Source organism: Artibeus jamaicensis, unplaced genomic scaffold (genome assembly GCF_021234435.1).
Source record: "Artibeus jamaicensis isolate MK-2021 breed Jamaican fruit bat unplaced genomic scaffold, CSHL_Jam_final contig_464, whole genome shotgun sequence".
In the NCBI taxonomy this organism is placed as follows: domain Eukaryota; kingdom Metazoa; phylum Chordata; class Mammalia; order Chiroptera; family Phyllostomidae; genus Artibeus; species Artibeus jamaicensis.
The window spans coordinates 14,344,752-14,360,035 of NW_026521842.1; the positions used below are offsets into that span (position 1 = coordinate 14,344,752).

General features: G+C 45.4%; 1 protein-coding gene across 1 annotated transcript in view; it reads right to left on the reverse strand.

Moving 5' to 3' along the window:
• HYDIN (HYDIN axonemal central pair apparatus protein) overlaps positions 1 to 15,284 on the reverse strand; it is a 339,107-nt gene that overhangs the window by 128,973 nt on the left and 194,850 nt on the right. Inside the window, exons 24-26 of the mRNA XM_037154186.2 lie at positions 13,732 to 13,875; positions 9,312 to 9,455; positions 4,007 to 4,320 (exon numbers count right to left, since the gene is read on the reverse strand). Coding sequence (XP_037010081.2) covers positions 4,007 to 4,320; positions 9,312 to 9,455; positions 13,732 to 13,875 — 602 coding nt within the window. The remainder of the gene's footprint in view (positions 1 to 4,006; positions 4,321 to 9,311; positions 9,456 to 13,731; positions 13,876 to 15,284) is intronic.

The following is a 15,284-nucleotide window of genomic DNA, read 5'->3' on the forward strand; positions in this document are numbered from 1 at the left end:
CATGAGTCAGAACTGCCTACGAAATCACACACATACACACGCACTCACTCCCACACGCACACGTGGGCTCCCACACACATGCGTGCGCACATGCACACAGCAGATGCATGGAGTGTGACAAGAAGGGATGTCGAGTGTCTAGGCATTCTCACGTCCTGCCTAGTAAAAGAAAAAGAAAAGCTTCTTTTATCCTTTTGTTTCTTTTACTGTGAGGCTTGGAAGAATTCTAATGGGAAAAAGGTTAGTGTTGGTACATCTGATAAAAGTGACCTTTAGCCAATGAGTGCTTCATGTTTTTCTGACGGCCTGTGCAGAGAGAGCCTATCTAGAGGGTAAGTGGCATTTTTTTTTTTTTTTGCTATTCAAGGTGTCATTACACCTTGAACCTTTCCATTTGGCAGGTGCCAGCAAGCTGACAGAAAAGAATCTTGCACCAGTTATGAAATGATTCTCCTCTCAGTACAAACAGTGATGGGAGCAGGAGAGCAGTTGATTAAAAAAACACCCTTTGAGGAATGACTCTGTGCTAACGACCATGCTGGGCTCCAGGGCCCATAGACAAAAGGACAGACATGCTCTCTGGCCTCATGGATATGAGGAACCAGTTGGGAGGTTGATAGTGAGCCATTATTAAAAATGTGCAAGTTTCCAAGACCACCAATGGGCTACCACAGGTAGAGATGGGCCCCCTGTGTCTGTGACAGAAGCCGTCATCTAGGAGAGGGTCTCCAGGAAGGCTTCCCTGGAGAAGGACGTTTAAGAGAGACATGCTGGGGGAAGCAGGGCTAGCTAGGTAAAGAGGGGGAAGGGTTTCTAGCAGAGAGAGAGCAGTTAGCCAGGGACAGAACTTCACAGGAAAGAGCCCGGAGTGGGAGGTCAACATGGAGAGGGCAGAGTCAGGTGGGAAGAATCCAGAAGGAAAGGCTGGGCTGGCGCTGGCCGAGTCCCGAGGAGTACATAAGTATTGGGTGCATTACCCTAAGGAGCCTGAGTGTCACTGAAGACTGCAAGCCCAGGCAGGACTATGCTTGTCACTTGGCTACAGTGTGAATGATGGACTATGGTGCGTGAATGGACGCAGAGAGCCCGGTGAGGGGCTGTCACCAATGGTCCAGGCAAGAGACAATGGTGACATGAACTACAGCAACATTGTGGAAGTGGGAATAAGAGGTTTTTAGAAGATGGGATAGGTAGAATTTGGTGATGGATGTGATGAGGTGGGTGGGAGTATGGAGAGGAGGGAAGCTGGATGGCTCTCAGGACAGCGATGTCATTACTGAGACGGGGGCCCTAGAAGAGAGGCAGGGAGGAGACGAGGGGAGAGCCTGAGTTTAGTGCAGGGCACTCTGGATGTGAGGCACCTGGGAGACATCCAGGAGGAGAGGTCAAGAAGGTGACACAATGGGAACTCAGCAGAGGGGTGTGGGTGGAGAGAGACATGTGAGCCTGCGCAGCAGGGACTAAACGAAGCTGTGGGGAGACTGCCACTGCCAGGAGGAGCACAGGGCCAGGAGGGAGCCCTGAACCCTAGCCCAGTGGAGTTGGTGCTGGCCGAGAGCTGGAAGGTGAGGGAGAAACAGGAGAGCAGGGTGCTATTCAAACCAAGAAAAGAACACATCTTAGGAAGGAGGGATGGAGCAACTGTGATGAATGCTGCCAAGGGTTATCTTTCTGAAAAACAGACTCTTGTCACTCTCTTGATTGTAACTGTCACCACTGTCTCCAAGAAAGCGTCTAAACTCCTTGTTGTGGAATACCAGGCCTCTCACACACCACCGCCACTCTGCCTCCCAGGCTCGTCTCCCTGACGTCTTCTCTGCCACTAAGTCTGCGCTGTAGCCTTGCTGACGTGGGCCCGTCCACGCTGGTAGGTGGCGTCATTTGCCTCTCTGGGAATCATTTTCTCAAACGTCAGTTTTTGTTGGGGGGTCTGCCCCACTCCCATGCCCTTCAGTCCATGGGGTCCTAGAGTCACCACTGCAGCCCTTGGTGTAGGGCTTGTGGCCAGGACAATGCTGACAAGTACTTTGATCTCCCCTAACAGTGACTGACTGGTTGAGGGAGGGGGCAGATAACGTGATTAAGTTGGTGTGATCAGAGTAAATCCCATGGAGGTTCTCAGACGAAGGCTCACTTTCCTTTCCGGTGGGGATCAGAATCCGCAAGGCCATGGCCCAGGAGTTAAGGCAGCCATCTGGGGGCCACGGGAGTAGAGCTGATCTGAGAGTGTGGCTGACACATGGAAGAGAGCAGAGACCCCGGCTTTGGTGACACTGTTTTGAGTCCTCGTGTTAAGCCAGACCAGAAGCCAGAATGAATCTGGACTTTCAAGTCATGGGAACCAATGACTGTCCTTCCCTTTTTGTTTTTGCTTAGGGTCAGGTTTCCTGCCACTTGCCTAGAATTGTATCCATGCATCCTAACTAACATAAACATACTATTCTTGTTACTGAGATGCATCCCTGCTTATCCATCTGGAACACATAACTGTGCTTCTATGTGCAGCCTTCTGAGGCTCCTCTGAGCGGCGACCCCCTCCGTCGTCCCCCAGAGCCGGGCATGACGACGTGGCCACTGTGGTCACAAAGGGCTCCCCAACAGCCTCCAGCCAGAGGTCATCGTGCCGTACTCACTCGGTACCCCTGATGTCTCACACATTATCTGGTGCATAAGAATCACTTATCAAATGTTTTCTCGGTGACTCTCCTAATGAAGGAATGAATGATGAAAAATGAATCATAAGCAGAGGCTCAATATCAAAATATAAGCAGATGCTGAAGCAAGTAAAAGAAGGGTTAAATGAATGCTTAAACCAATAAAAAAATTGAGTTATCATCTCCAGTATTGGCCAAGTACATTTGCAAAATGTCATTATTTTAATTATGGAAATGGCCTCTCAACAATAAAATAAATAAATAAAGTGTATCCCTTGCTCCCAGATGGAATGAACTCATTTAGTTATGTCACATCAGAATAACTTCACAGAATCTGGTATTCATTAGGTCAGGCTGGCTGGTTTTTCCATAATTAATTTAAATGTTCATCCTCTACAGAATTTCATGCCAAACCTGAACAGCCCTTGACATCTAAAGACCAGGTTCCGCTGCTCAGGCCCAGGCCTGGCTTTAGTGTGATGTTCAGTCATGCTTAGTTGTCTGAAGACAACATCCAGAGCAGCCACCATTACCATGGTAACAAGTGCTGAAAGGAAAGGGTGGCTGTCACGTACAAGATGAGGGCTGCGTACAGAAAGCAGCGACAAGCCAAGGAAACATGAGGCTTCCTCAGTTAAGCATGGCCACTCGACATTCAGTGCTGGACACTGAGTGGCCAAAACACCCAATAAAGAAGCAGCAGAAGCCCACTGGTCCTGGGGGCCAGGAGGCTTGGCCCAGACGAACATGTTCCTGAGGCCTGACTAGAACAGTCTCCTTATATGGATTTAGCTTCTAACTGCACTTAAGTTTCATCGAACAGGAGAGACGCCTCTAAACACAAACACCGTGAAAGTCACTTTCCCTCTCGGCACTCATTACCTCCCACTGTTTTGAACATGGGTACGCGTGTGTGAGCCACAACGAAACCCACTGAGACAGGAGGCACCCGGAGCTCCGTGCAGCACATCTTCAACGTATGGTGCTAGGCAGCTCATTCTTCGGGTGCGGAATGGTTATTAAGAAAACTGTACGAAGGCCTTATTTTTTAGTGACAAGGTACAGTGATCTAACCACTAAATTCAAAATTAAAGCAGACTCATGGGTATCGCTTTGTTAATTTAGAGGCAACTGCAGCTTTCAAAGATGTTTTATCTGCTTTTCTTGCTGTGCAATCAAGGAGGGACCATGAGTACAGGCTCTTTGTTATTTTTGTCGATGATCAGTTGTCAGAACCACAAGTGTGCGTGAAAGACCAGCGCACAGACTCTAGGAACCCAGTGCAAAGCCTGAAAGGAGAAAACAAAGGAACAGCAGAGGAGAGCTCTGCTGGATGGCTGTGCGGGTGGTACCTTATTTGATTTTCCTCATCGTTCTCCTGGAAGAACCAGCGGAACTTCACAACCAGGGGGCTGCAGTTGGAGACCATCATGTGGTGGATCGCCTCGGTGTCATTCAGAATGCAGCCGAAGTCCACTTCCATGGTCTCGAAGCTGAGGTTGGGGAAGTGCACTTCCCCGCGCAGCTTCAGGCTGTCTACTTGAGGGTGCTCCAGGTACTTGATTGCTAGAGTTTCTTCTGCCACCCAGTTGTTCAAATCGTGTCTGTAGGAAGGGTCAAATTTGATCAGCAGGTGTTTTTCTTCACCAATCTCCAGTTTAATGGGCTGAAAACAAGATGAAGGGAAATTACTGACTTTTGTACTGTGGGTTTCCAACCTGACACATGAAGCAGGACAGTCAAACTATTTCAATATACTTATGTACACACACAGATGCATACGTACACACATAGTACTAGGAAATACATATATACCATGCTTTATCCAGAATTTGGTAGCCACATGTACACATAATAGCTGGTGTATCTATAGCTACCCATATTTATTGATATTACAGATATTTATATATTTGCACACATACATTTTATTAGTTGAAAATGAAAGTAAAAATATTCTGGAGAGGAATTATTTGGAGGAAGGGATTTTAAGAGCTGTGAGATGATAAAGATCGAGGATTTGTACAAAGGAAAGTCTACAACGAATAGCTACTATAAAAATATTCTTAACTGAAAATAAATTAGACTGTAAAATGCTCTTCCGAGACAAGTGGGAAAAGGTCTTTAAGAAATTTCAAAAAGGCTTTCTAAAGCCTGGGGGAAGGGGGTCTCTGTGGAGGACGACCCAGAAAGAGATGGCTCAGGTGATTTAATTTCTTTTCTAACACTGGCATCCTAATTCTTTAGCACAGCTTATCTCCTTCCCGTTGTTTCCTATTCAACTTAAAATGACACTCCCGAGCTGCACTCAGTTTGTTGGGTAGATTTTGTTTGTTCTTTTTCTCTTTGATCCAAATCCCCATGTGTTCCTCAATGCCAAGGCCACAGTAACATCTTCCTATAGAAAGCCTGGTTATAAGGTTTTGTTTTTTTTTTAAGTATTTGCTCAATTCCCACATTTAGCTGGCATAAAAGCCACCTCCTGGTTCTGTAGAAGGTGCCCGGAGGCAGCCGGGAGGAATGCACACAGTGAGAGTCTGTTTACAGAGCACTCCCCTGTCCGCTGAGTTTGAAGGTTCAGATACTGAACTAAGCGCGTGAGTGCTGTATATTAGATGGTTTCAGTGGACGGAGCCGATCACCTGATTTGAGAGTTTGAGAGGGCGATGACTCTTCAGTTGGCTAACCCCACCTGAAAGCCTGGCTGGCCACTTGGCACTGCTGTCCAGGCAGGACTGGGAGCCCACTCTTGTAGACCATGGCATCTGCAGTACTTGGGACCACGGTGCTGGGTGTTCAGAGTCTGAAGATTGACTTAAACACTTTTTCTCCAGAGAAGGAATTTTTTGTTTTGTGAAAGAAACACATACCCACAAAATTTTACATTATCTATAACAGTACAAAGAAAAAATTAGAAACTTATCCAAAATGTCACTATATATTATTTCTCAGAGTTCACTTTTGATACACTTTAGTCCAGACATGATGGATGGCTAAATAAAATTTTACAAAAATAGAGTTAGACTATTTATTTTAAAATATCATGTCTGATATTTTTCTTGGAAAAAAACTCTTCTTGTACAAGAGATATGAACCTAAAATCATGGATTCTGGAGCTGGACTGCAGGTTAGTAGCTCTGTGAATCTGGGCCGAGTTAGTTGTGTTTCCTGGCCCTCAGGTTTCTTCCTCTTCTTTGTTTTAGTTTAATCTTTATTGTATTTTTTCCATCACTATTTAGTCCCCTTACAGCACCCTGCCCCCAGCAATCACCACACTGTTGTCCATGTCCAGGAGTCCTTTGCCTAGCCCTCAGTTTCTCCATCTGTAAAATAGGGCCAATAACAGGGCCTATTTTTTAAGAGGGTGAAATGAGTCAATATACATCTGATGTCTTCAGAGTAGTGCTTATGGTATAAAGATATCGATTATTACTATCATCCCCTTCTGATCAAGAAAAAAGATGGTTAAACGGGGCGCAGCATCATCTTTAGCCAGCATCTTATTGACACGTAGGTGTGAAGGGGATGAAGTCAGCATGCTTACGCTTACCCCATCTCCCAGTTGTTACTGGTTGTAGCATTAATTTCTAAAAGCAAAAGCAAACAATGCTCTGTTCTGAAATCATAATCGCCAAAGTTGCTGAGTCTCAGTTGTTGAGGCACTCAGTCCTCCTGCCAGTCCCTTTCTCAGTTTTTTTTTCTGAGTATCTTACTTGGTTCTTCTGAACGACTGTACTTCATCGGCCCACCAGTTTTTCAAGGGTGTGTTAGCGCTGAATTCATTGAGTCCTCGTGTTCTGAGAGTGTCTGCATGTTACCTTTGTACCCAAAGGACAATTTGACTGGTTATAAAATTCTTGGGTCACGCTCTCTTTCTCTCGAAACTCTGCAGCATTGCCCCACTGCCATCCATCGCTGAGTGTTATTGGGGGGAAGTCCAAGGTTAATCTAAAATCTTCCCGTGGGGTGGGGGTCTCTTCTTTCCTGCTCTGATGCCATGGGATTCTCTGGTTATCAGTAAGACCAGTCAGTTAACTACGATATGTCTCACTGTTGAATTTTCTAGGTCATTTTGTCCCAGGACAAGGTATGGCCTTATTTTTTAGATCTTTAAAAAATATTTCACTTGTATTTTCAAATAGAACAATGAAAAGCAAGTAACTCTGTGCCTATCTCCCTCTCCCCCAAGCTATTCCCCTCCCCTGAAGTAACCACGGTGTGTTTCCTCTGTCCTTGTGGAGTTACCGTATGTGTATACAATCTCATTAGTATCTGTGTGCGTTTCTGGAAGGGGGACCACTCATCGGTGCATATGGAGCTGCCTCATTCTTTTTAACAGCTGCATTTTATTCTGTCATGTAATTCTGCCATTATTTATTAACTGATCTCCTTTTGAGGGATGTTGGCTCCCAGTCTTCTACTCTAGTGATCAGGGCCCCAGTCAATACCCTTGTGTGTATGTCATCGTGACTGTGTCTGTAGGCTCACTCCTCAGAGTGGAATAGCTGAGTCCATGGTATGGGCATTTAAAGTTTCGATCGCTGCGGCCATATGTCTTCCGGTGTACACCTCACCAACACCGGGGGCGGAGGGGGGAATCCATGTGTCCGTGTGCCCTCCCTGATTCAAAGCACTGTCCCAGTTTTGCACTGTGCCGACCCGATAGGGAAAATTTTGTAGAAATTTCGATTCACATTTCTTCTAATATAATTAAAATTGAGCATATTTTCATACACTTAAGAGCCATTTTATTTTTCTTTTTGTGAATGCTATTCATTTCCTTTGCCTATTTTTCCATTGGGTTATGGTATTTTTCTCGTTGATTTATAGAAGCTCTTAATTTTTAAAATTATATGTGTATTTTTATTATGGTTATACATGCAAATGATATAAAAGGTCAAAGTGCTCTACAAGAGTCACTGTAAGAAACAGTAGTCTCTGACGCCCCTGGCATGCCAACAACCTGAGGGCACCATTTCTCAATTCTTGCAGCAGGACTGGGCTCCGCCCCGGCTTGGGACAGAGAGGGAACAGTCAGGTGGTGGACACTCCCCAGGTTGGATTACTCTGGGATGTGGACACTGACACTAGAAACATCAACTTTCCCCAAACAGTCTGATCTATTTCTCTGGCGAAGAGCATGTACTTTATTTTATGTCTTGGCATAAAAGCCAGCTGCCCATGTCTCTCTTGGGTGCGGTCGGGTGGGACAGCTGTCTGGTGCACACAGAATCCCTCTGTTTCTAACACTCTGCTCACACTTGTTGCCTCGGAGCCCAGGCTCCTTGTGCTGACTGACTCCCACGTCTGCAGCCTCGCTGGAGAATTTTCTGGGCTGTAGGTTTTGTGCCTTTTTGTCAACCCATTCCAATCTCCTTCTAGAGTTGAGAACTGTTTAAATCTCTCAATATTTGGTTACATCATCCTCTTCCCCCTTTATTTTATTGCCCTGGGCTACTTTCCCTTTGAACATTTCTACTTTTACCTTATTAAGATTTCAGGAGGACGAGAGTGTGTCTAATCTACCACCCAGACGGAGAAAGCGGCTTATGTCTGAATTTTCATTTTCTTATCCATTGATTTTCCTCGGCTCCATGAGTTTGCTCTTCATGTCTCTTTGAACACTTCATCTCTCATCCTGGATCTCTTTTTAAACACAGATCATATCATCTGGAATTTCTTTGAGACTGTGGAGAGCACCTGTTTATATTTTCGGTCTTCTTCCTTAGCTTGGTCTCCTTACAGTAGATTTTCATCCACCTCTTGCTTATGATCATTTCCTCCTTTTATTTCTCTGTTTCAAGAGCTTAGCTGGTTTATTTCCAGCTCACGCTTGCATGAGACCCACTAAAGAACTGTGAGGAGGGGGGGAGGGCAGCAGTGCAGTTTACAGCCACAAGTCGGGTTCTCTCTGCACCACCCTCTCACCAAGCAGCTCCAATCCCTCCTCTCTTCCCCAAAAAGCCACCTCCCTGAGAGCGGCTCACAGCAAATCTTAAGTTACAGGCACCCTCTTCTGAGATCCTGCCTTCCTCCTTTGCAGCACTTCTCTGTTGGCTGATGATATGTGGCTCGACTTTCTTCTCAGTCCTCCTTTCCTCAGCTCTCCTGTGACACTTGGCCCACAGACCAGCTACTCTGGTGTCCTCATGCCCAGAGAAGGAGCACAGGGATGATCTTACAGGGATGTGTAGAGAGCACTGCCTCTTGCCCCAGACTGGAGGCCAGAGGGCTCCTGCCTCCTCCCTCCGCCTGCTGGGATTTCTCAGCATCTGGAGATCGGCTGGCTGTTTGAGAGACTGGGTTTTGGCTGTTGTCTCATGTTCTTGAGTATGGAGTTTTGATTGGACTTGAAGGAGGGGAATTAAAAGATCTTTACTATTATTAGTGAAGTCACTGTGTTCTAAAGATTAGCTTTATTATAATGAAACTCATCATAATGAGCCAGGAGTTCTTACATCATCAATAATATTTTTTCTACTGATTGACACTGAAATTTATTTAGGACTCATTTAAAATTTTCTGCATTCTTTTTTCACTATAGTTTTCTGGACTGAAGTTAGGTAGGGGACTCATATTATTCCCTTCCTTTCTCACATACACAAACAACCCCCCCTCCCCCAACAAGGAGCATGTTAGGACAGGCCTCTGCCCAGTCACCTCAGGAGTCAAGGGCAGCAGAGATTTATCAGTCTCGCAGACAAAGAAGGGCGTGCTCGTTGAAAGCAACACGTTCACGGGCAGGGTGGAAATGTTCTTCATGACCAAGGGCTGATAATCAGGCTTCAAGACAGCGTTTGGTTTCTGCAAAAAAAAAAAAAACCAAGTTATGATATACATAGTTTTAGGGTTAGAAGTCACACACACACACACACACACACACACACACACACACACACTGTATGTATAAGCATACATATACACACATGCCTTTTTTTCTCTTGTAGAGATTTAGATAAGTAATTTGGAATGTATGATGGACTATTGAGAGGTGAAACTACCTAAGTGAGAAAAAAGATTAGATTTCTTACTCTGCTGTTGACTGGTTAAAACCAAAAACCAAAACAAAATAAAAACCCACAAACGACCTAGACAAACCATGGCCCTGGACAGAACTATTACTACAGAAGTTTCCATAATGTTGTAGAACAAACTCTAATAAATTAGTGGTATCTGTGGAAGAACCCCTGTATCAATATAATGAATAAAACATTTTTTCCTTTTATAGTATTTTTTCCATGCTCAAAATACTCAATTTGCCAGTATACTTTTCTTGTTAAATTGACAAATGCTCATAACTATTTCCTCTAGATTTTTCCTGATTAACACTGGGATAGAGTATTTAGAAGCATTTTTTTTTTTACTCTGTTGAACATCAAACTTAATTTTTCAACTGGAGAAGGAGAAGGCATTGGAAACGGACCCCGAGCCACACGTTTCTGGTTGGACCGGATTTTCCTCATTCCGTGTTGGGGTCTGCATTGGTTCCCGCATGCCCGGGGTCCTGTAGTGTTGGCAGGAGTCCACGTGAAGCCTCAGTCCATGGCCTCCACAGAGAACCTCCTTCCCATCATTCCCTGGTTCCTCCAACAACTCTAGACTGTTTTTCTCAGGCTCTTTGTTTTGGTTTGTTTAAATTTCTCCTTGTTCAGGTTTCAGTTAAGTCCCCGATTCCACATTTTCATCTGACTCTGTCTCTGCTTTTTTAATCTAGCATGGTCCTCTTTCCACTGCAATTCTTGGACGCCCTGGCTCCGGGTGAGCTCGTGGGACCAGCGTCCTCTGTGCCTTGTTTGGGCTGCTATGGGAACGATATAGACTGATGGTGCACACAAAGACTGGGCAGTCCCAGGTCAAGGCGCCGGCAGGCCTGCTTCCTGGCCTGTAGATGGCTGTCTTCTCGATGTGTCCTCACATGACTAGAGAGACGTCTCTTTTGTCTCCTCTTATCCCATGTGCACGAAAGCCCCACCTTCATGACCTCATCACCTCCCACAGGCCCTCCCCCCAACATCACCACATTGGGGATTAGAGCTTCAGTACTTGAATTTGGGGAGACACACAGCCATTCAGTCAGACGGTTGGCTTCAATCTCCTGCCCCGGTTGTGTTCCACCAGCCCCTGTGCAAGGGGTTTGGTCCGACCTTTACCAGGAGGTGCCAGCCATTGTTTCCCTCCCTCCAACACGGTGACACGGGGACTGGACTGAGCTTGCATTTGCAGACTATATCCTACAGTTTGGGGGAGGGGGAGGCAGCACTGTAGGACTATCAAAGGCCATATGGAGCACTGTCCACCCAGTGACCTTCCCCGAGGCTGCTGTGTCACTGCAGGTAGTTTTGAAGCGAAGAAGCCACATTTGGCTGGTTTGGCAAGAGGCCACTTAGAGGTCAGTGATGAGAAGGAGTCGATGCACAGAGAATCTGTTCTATTTTAAAATGACCCCTTTCCTTCTGGGTTGTTTGTCTCCCCAAATATCAGGAGATAGGATTTGCTCCTGGACTTCATGAAGCAAACTGGCTGCTGGTTTCAACTGACCTTTTCAAGTCCACAAAGATGTGGTTTCATCTCTGTGGCTTATGAATGGTACAATAGTTATAAAGTAGATCAAATCTGAGGAAATGGCCACAGAAAAATTCTTCCCACAGGCAGTGTTGGTGTCATTATAGTCTAGTGCACTAAATCAGATACACTGCCTTCAGCTGAAATAAAGGAGACAGAATAGATAATTGGGAGTTACATAAGTAAATATGAATACCAAGACCTACCAGGTCTCTTGCACATACTGGGTAATGAAGTTGCAATTCTTCACTGTCCCTGCCATGGATTAAATGTGAGCAGGAAATGAACAATGAAAAATACCAGTAGCTGGACAGGTTTCAGACTCATGATATTTAGGGAGCAGAGAAGGATAAAATCATACAGTGAGCTGTGACTCAATTCATTTTTTAATTCAATAAGTCACTGCTATATTAAAATATTTGCTATTTCATTCTAGTGATAAAGTAAAAAATAACTTAAACAAGAATATGCTTTAAAAAAAACACAACCCACAAATTTTTATGAATGCTTACAGGCTTAGAAAAAAATCTAGTAAGAAACAAAGTTACATATTTAACATATACTGTAATTTCTTACATTGAATAATTATTCTGTAAGTATTCTCTGATTTTTCTCTGTGTAGCTACATTTAGGGAAAATATGATGCCACCAAATTCGGTGCAGCTGCCACCAGTACATGTCTTTCCTGATCACTTGGAAAGAATTTAACACAGAGCAGTGAAAGCTCAGTAACTGTTGTAAGAACTCTTGTAGTGTTTTCTTTTTATATGTCTCATGGAGCCTGTCACGGTTAGTTCATCGTCCTGTAATGGAAACCCTCATTCTGCTTCTTCATTGTCTACTTGCCCCAGGAGTCTGTTAAGCTTGGGATTTTGCTGTGCCTTTGCTGCCTCATACCCTGTGAGTGCTCAAAAGTTACCTGTTGATTGGAACTTGTACATCTCCCCTCCTCTCCTCGGCTATATGCCCCCTTAGTCAGCTCCTAGCAAGCACCATACCCATGGTGGGTGCTCAGTAGATACTTATTTAACACACACAAAATATGATGGAACCCACTACCAGAATAAATTCTCCTGTGAGCCTCCAGGTAATGAGAGGAACCCTGGCTGATTCCCACCCTGACTGATGGATGAGGCACTGCCACACCCGATCCTTTTACATGACAGCAGAGATCACACTGAGGGACAATGACTTCCTTAATGCTCAGTCTTCCAGTCAGCGGCAGGCTCCTTGGGGAGGGACTACTCTCACAGTCGTACTGCTAGCACCGGACTCAGTGCTTGGCACGTGGTTGGCCTTAATGAATGTTCCACCCGGCAGCCAGAGCGACTGTTTCAGTGAATAAATCTGACCATGTCACTCCCCTCCCTGAAGCCCACCAGTGGCCACCCAGACACACCTCCCAGCAGGCCACACTCGCTGGCCCCTGTCCACTCTTCTGGATGGACCTTGTGCCACTGCCGAAGTGCTGTCCGCCTAAGGAGGCTTCCCAGGTCTTGCCTGGCCCAGCCCCTTCGTGTGTGCTGTTCCTTCTGCCGACACCAGACTACTTCACTTTTTCTTCAAGTCTCACCCTGAGGCACTTGCTCCCAGAAGCCGTCTGTCACCACAGGTACAAATAAAGCCACTCTCCTGATATGCGCTCTCATAGTACCTTACACCTCTTCTTCATAGCACTGTTTAGAATTGTAACTTAAACAACTAAACTTTAATAGTTTACAGCTGTGATCTCAAGCAATCTCTTGGCTTTAAGTACCTCACTGGTTCACCAGATTGTCAGCACCAACACACTCCCGGCCCAGGGGAGGATTGCACACGTGTCTGTTTTGCATGTTAGATGGAAGTCTGCTGAGGAGCAGGTCAAGTTCTACTGTGATAGCTCCTATCCCGAGCCCCTGCCCTGGCAGCAGTCATTCCCATCTCTCCGCTGTCCCCTGACGCCCCGCTTATTGCTTGCCCTTAATGGCCATATAAAGTCATGGACATGTGTAGCTGTATAGTTTAAGAATGTGAATCAAATAGTTTGGTTATTCTCAGTGTTGGGGATCTACATAATAGTTTCACTCGTGAGGATGATGACGGAGCCTGCAGCAGAGATCACGGTGAGGGGCAACTGGACAAGTGCGTGTAATGGGTGTGGCTCAGTGCCCAGCACAAACCAATCAACACGTCGTAGCAATGCTTCCTGATTATTACGATGATCAATAATCGTCCAACCCTTTCCATAACCGTGATGTTTGCTTTATCTAGTTAGAGTAAAACGATCAACTACAGTACATGTTCAGTGCACTAACATCAGGAATGATGGATGTAGAGTTTCTGTAACAGTTTATATTTCAAATAAATGTAGGTTTAGAATCAGAAATTTTAGTTGAAAGTGCACAGGCCTCTGAAGCTTAAAAAAGCATAGGCCAGGTGTGGGTACATCAGGCTTCCCATTAATTTAGCTTCTCAAATGAAGCTGTGGCCACACTGACCCCAGACGGAGCAGCCAGCCCTCCCCGGCACGCCCGCTGACCTTCTCCAGCCGGTATAAGAGCTGCTTGGTGGAGAGCTGGGTGAGTGGCTCTATAAACTCGCAGGTGATGTTCACGGTTACCACCATGCTCTCCCTCTTCTGTCTCCCAATCACGGCGTGGCATACAAGCTTTTCTTTGACTATCTGCAGATGAGATACACCAGCATTCTGAGAATATTCACAGCTCAGAACACTTAATTCTCCACCATTGGCAAACTGATTCTCAACTACCTGCCTGAGAAAACTGGGGAAGGGCACATTTTTCTGAACAGTGCATTTTAGGTATCACTCTCTGTCATACAATTAGTTATCTCACTAAATTATGTCCTGCATGGAACCTGCATCCATTTCTGACTGCCTTTGAGGACACAACCAACTGACATTCAGTTCGTCAAATACATATATAGAAGGTGTATTAGGACCACAGGTGTAGCAGTTGTCAGGACTATTAGACCAGTGATGGACGAGGCAGATGAAACCCTGTGGGCTTATCGTTCAATGGCAGTGCTATTCATCAAGCGAGTCAAAAACTGTCTGGGACAAAACATTTTGTCTTTCATATTTGAATATTTAACAAATGTGCTATAGAAACTGAGTATTTCTTTGCCTCCCTTTCCCCACCCCCACCCTGAGCTCCTGATTTATATACAGAAGAGAGGACTCAAAGTGAATTTATATTACAACTAGCTGGTATTGAAGAGTGCTCCGGGATCAGATGTTAATGAATTCAAGTCTCTTTCTAATTATGTAGCATAATTTGGAGGAACATTCAGGGAAGCCTTTAGTAGAGCTGAAACTGAATTTAGAACCCTAGCACTCAGATACCACGCCTTTAAAAACACGACCGGCTCCCGGTCGCGCCACTGTACGATGCTCCTGCAGCAGGCCGCCCGCATCTGGAAACAAGGGCTGCCCGTGGCTCTGCATCCTCAGTGCCTCGCCTACTGTTTATCATATGGTACATACTCCGGAGAAGCTGGCTCAACTCCCAAGTAACAGAGAGAAAAACCACCTAGTATGCTCACTCCACAGTGAAGCAATGAACTAGCTTTGCTATCTTGTCTGCTGGAAGATAAATTTCTTATTGTTTCCTGTTTCCCAAGGAGAAAATTCAGCAGCACCTCCTAACTCGGCGACACCAGGAGGAGCAGAAGTGAGCACCAGTTCTCACTCACAGTCTGTACTTGTGGGGTAGAGGAGGCTCAACAAGGGATCGCAAACGTTGCTTTTAGGTTTCTGATGGTCTCCAGTCCCCACGAGGGAACAGGAATGAACAGGCATGTTTTGGATCTGTATATATGTTTAAGCAGAATGGTAATGATGTAAATAAGAGCAGATCATCATAGCTGCTGAAGATAAATGCAACTCTTTTATTAATACAGAAAAAGGTGATGGTTGTAAATGTGATGCTGTTAATGTCACACTGAGAGGAAAGGAGCTAGGGATGTCCCAATACCTGGACCGAAAAGCCCAGAGTGTCTATAAAAATGCCATTTTGGAATAAGTATGAATACCGCTAAGCGTTCACTGGGGGGCTTAGCTTCAGCTGAAGG